The 3,280-nt window shown below is 35.3% G+C and overlaps 1 protein-coding gene across 1 annotated transcript in view; it reads right to left on the reverse strand.

The window, feature by feature from the left end:
• Positions 1 to 3,280, reverse strand: part of LOC103201485 (SSX family member 2 interacting protein) — a 38,932-nt gene that overhangs the window by 35,236 nt on the left and 416 nt on the right. Inside the window, exons 2-4 of the mRNA XM_007946190.2 lie at positions 2,584 to 2,753; positions 1,450 to 1,662; positions 320 to 430 (exon numbers count right to left, since the gene is read on the reverse strand). Of these exons, the coding sequence (XP_007944381.1) occupies positions 320 to 430; positions 1,450 to 1,662; positions 2,584 to 2,753 (494 nt within the window). The remainder of the gene's footprint in view (positions 1 to 319; positions 431 to 1,449; positions 1,663 to 2,583; positions 2,754 to 3,280) is intronic.

The raw sequence follows: 3,280 nt of genomic DNA on the forward strand, positions 1-3,280 counted from the left end.
GAAGGGCTGTGTATGCTCAGGGAGACAGCTCAGAGGGGCAGGAGTGCATGGGAGGGAAGGACACAGGGAAGAGGTAACTATGGGGAGGAAGTGAGAGGGGCACTGTTGCACTGTGGGAAACTGCAGTCAATGTCATGAGACAAAGTGTATATGAACTGCTGTATGGAAAATGAATTTGCTCTGTAAACTTCAGCCAAATCACAATAAAAATCTAAATAAATAAATGGTTGTCTTGTTTTAAAGTGAAGTAGCTCTTCTGGTTACCCCAGATTACAAAAAAACAAAAATGTGACTTGATCGATAATAACTGACAACTCACCTCATCCTTCTCATTTTTAAGTAGTTGATGCAAATTCCTGTTCTTGCATTGTAACTGTCTGTCTCTTTCCTGAAGTCCAATCATTTCCCTCCTGGAGGTTTCCAGTTGTTCCTAAAACATTCATATGTAATCTTGATTAAAATCAATACGAGACTTGGAGCAAGTGAATTCTTGAAAGATCAGTAAAAGGAAGTTACTTATGTTAGTTTTGTTATCTAAAAATGAAATGTATTATATTATTAGTTGTTGTCAAGTTGATTCTGACTCAGGGCAACCTCATGTGTGCAGAGTAAAACTGCTTCATAAAGTTTTCAAGGCTGCAACCTTTCAGAAGCAGATCATAAGGCCTATCTTCCGAGGTGCCTCTGGGTAGGTTTGAACTGCCAACCTTTCGGCTAGTAGTTGAGCACTTAGCCATTTGCACCACCCAGGAAACCCTAAAAATGAAGTGTAGCTGCACATAACATGTTTATTTAAAGCAATTATTATAAAGCTTGATACTAAAAAGTTATAAAATTTAAATACCAAGTTGTTGATATCACCTCTCCCCTTCTTACATAAATAGTTAAAAAGAAAAAACAAATGTTCTACATATGAAAGTAGTTGGTTGGTCAACAGCCCTATTTCCTTTGTTTAGAGAAAGAAGCAAGTTTACTATAGCATTCTTCTAGCCATGGTTTCCTCTGGAGCCCCAGGGATGTGTAAAAGTTATCTGGAATACTGTCATTATTGAGCTTGAGCTTTTTGGGAATAGATGATCTTAAGAATATTTTTCTTAGAATTAATCGATGCAGCCTCTCACAATAAAAATGTTTTAAATTAAGCATCTACTTTATTGAGTGAGGTAGAGAAATTTTTATTTTCCTAAGACATAAATATTTCCTAATCTCACTTCTACAGATTCAGCAAGTTACTAAATAGTTCATAAAATCAAAGTCTTCAATACAGGTATTAGGAAGCAGAAAGTATGACCGGTATGAATTACTTTAAGTTAACTTTTATTTACTAGTTTAAATAAAATCCAAAACTTAAGAAATGATCCCTAAAATGTGTTTGATGAAGTCACTAAAAAATTGACAGTATCCAATTACATAATGGCATTCAAATGCACATCAATATGGAATTTCTACCTTAAGTTTTGCATAGCAGCTCTGTAGATGGTCCATATCACTTCCCAGTTTCAGATTCTGTGTTTCCACATTTTCCTGAGCTAGAAGGTTCTTCCGCTGAAGTACAAGTAGTTCATTCATACAATTTAAAACAGCAACTATATTTAATTCTCTCTTTGCCTCTTTACCTTTAGATTCTTCATATAATGAAGGAAAACCAAAAGTAGTCAATTCCTGGTAGGAAAAAATGTTTGTCTAGAAGTTGGTTACTGAACAAAAGATATAAACTCTTGAGATAATTAAGAAAATAGTAAATATCCCTAAGGCCAAAGAATTAAGAGAACTGAGCTCTTTCAACCTCTGCTCTGCAACCACCTACCAGTGACCAGGATGAAGCAAGGCACTTAGGTCTCTGCATCAGTAAAATCACTGTTGAACTCTCAGTGGAGGAACCCCTGAGGTAGAGGGCCCAAGTAGTGCTCTAAACAAAACAGCTGCCTTTCTATCCAGGCTAGATGATCACCAGGGTCCTCTGCAAATCTAACATAAGTCCCAGGCCAATACATCACAGTGTAGATCTAGGGTTATGAACTTCTGACTGGACAACTCCTACTTGCCCTCTAATATTATGTAAATTTGCCCTCATTTTGAAATGACTGAACCAACCCCTTGTTGTTGTTGTTGTATGCCATTGAGTCAGACCCAACTCATAGCGACCCCTCCTTGGGTTTCCGAGGTAGTATCACTATGGAAGTAGATTGCCCAACCTTCTTTCCGAGGAGTGGCTGGTGGGTTTGAACCTCCAGCCTTCTGGTTAGCAGTCAAGTGCCTTAGGCACTACACTACCAGAGCTGCCGAACCAACCCCTACTGCAAAAAAATTTTCACCACCATCACCTTCACTTGGTTGCATGTGCTGCTTTTAAATCACTGAAAAGGCTTAAGTCTATCTTGCACTTACTTAAAGCCAAATAAGAACTGTCTGCACCTGTTCTGACTCACTTATAAATTCTTAAAGACACAGATAGGAAAGGATCTCATTTGTAACCCTGGGACTGCCTGTGTACTTGTGCTTGACAGATGTTTTCTCATAACTATGGTATGTTCTAATATGTAACATGATGTATACTACTCCTTCTTACAAAAAACATGTTACCTGATCAAGATATGAAATACTCTGCTCAATATTCTCTTCTGTGCAGAAGGCACTGAAAAAACTGTGCACATTTTTTGATAAAGGTATTGAAGAACACAGCACTTGATGTGAGTATAAACTTGATGGAGACATCTTTGTTTCTGAGGTATATTGGGAGATACTTTTGCTTTCTGAAACAATCAATAAAAGACATATATACATAACTTATAAAAATACATGCAAAACTAACATAATCCACATTACTAAAGACTTTGAATTATATATTTAAGTATTTTAAAATAAGGACAAAGCTATTTTTTTTATATGAAAAGTATGTACTTCTTCCAAAGATACAACTATAAAGTGATGCTCTTAGTAGAAATTACAATAAAGTACCTTAACTTTCTTTCCAACACTACTTTAGATTTATAAAAATAACAGACAAAAGCCACTCATGTATGCCACTTAAAGTGTGAGATTAAAGTAATAAATCAGAGAAATGTATTCAAGTAGCCATTTAATAGATTTCAAATACATAAAAAATTCCCCTCAAAAAATAATACAACAGAGTAATCAATTATTCCAGTAATTATGGCACAATTCTTAGTTATCACTGATAATTTTAATGAAGATGAAAATTACATATTTTACAATACATGTCTCTCTCTCTAGTAACATTTTTTATTATTTTATAATTATATATATATTGTCGTTATGT

This window comes from Orycteropus afer, unplaced genomic scaffold (assembly GCF_000298275.1).
Source record: "Orycteropus afer afer isolate SDZICR_OR568_19922 unplaced genomic scaffold, OryAfe1.0 scaffold00152, whole genome shotgun sequence".
Classification (NCBI taxonomy): Eukaryota; Metazoa; Chordata; class Mammalia; order Tubulidentata; family Orycteropodidae; genus Orycteropus; species Orycteropus afer.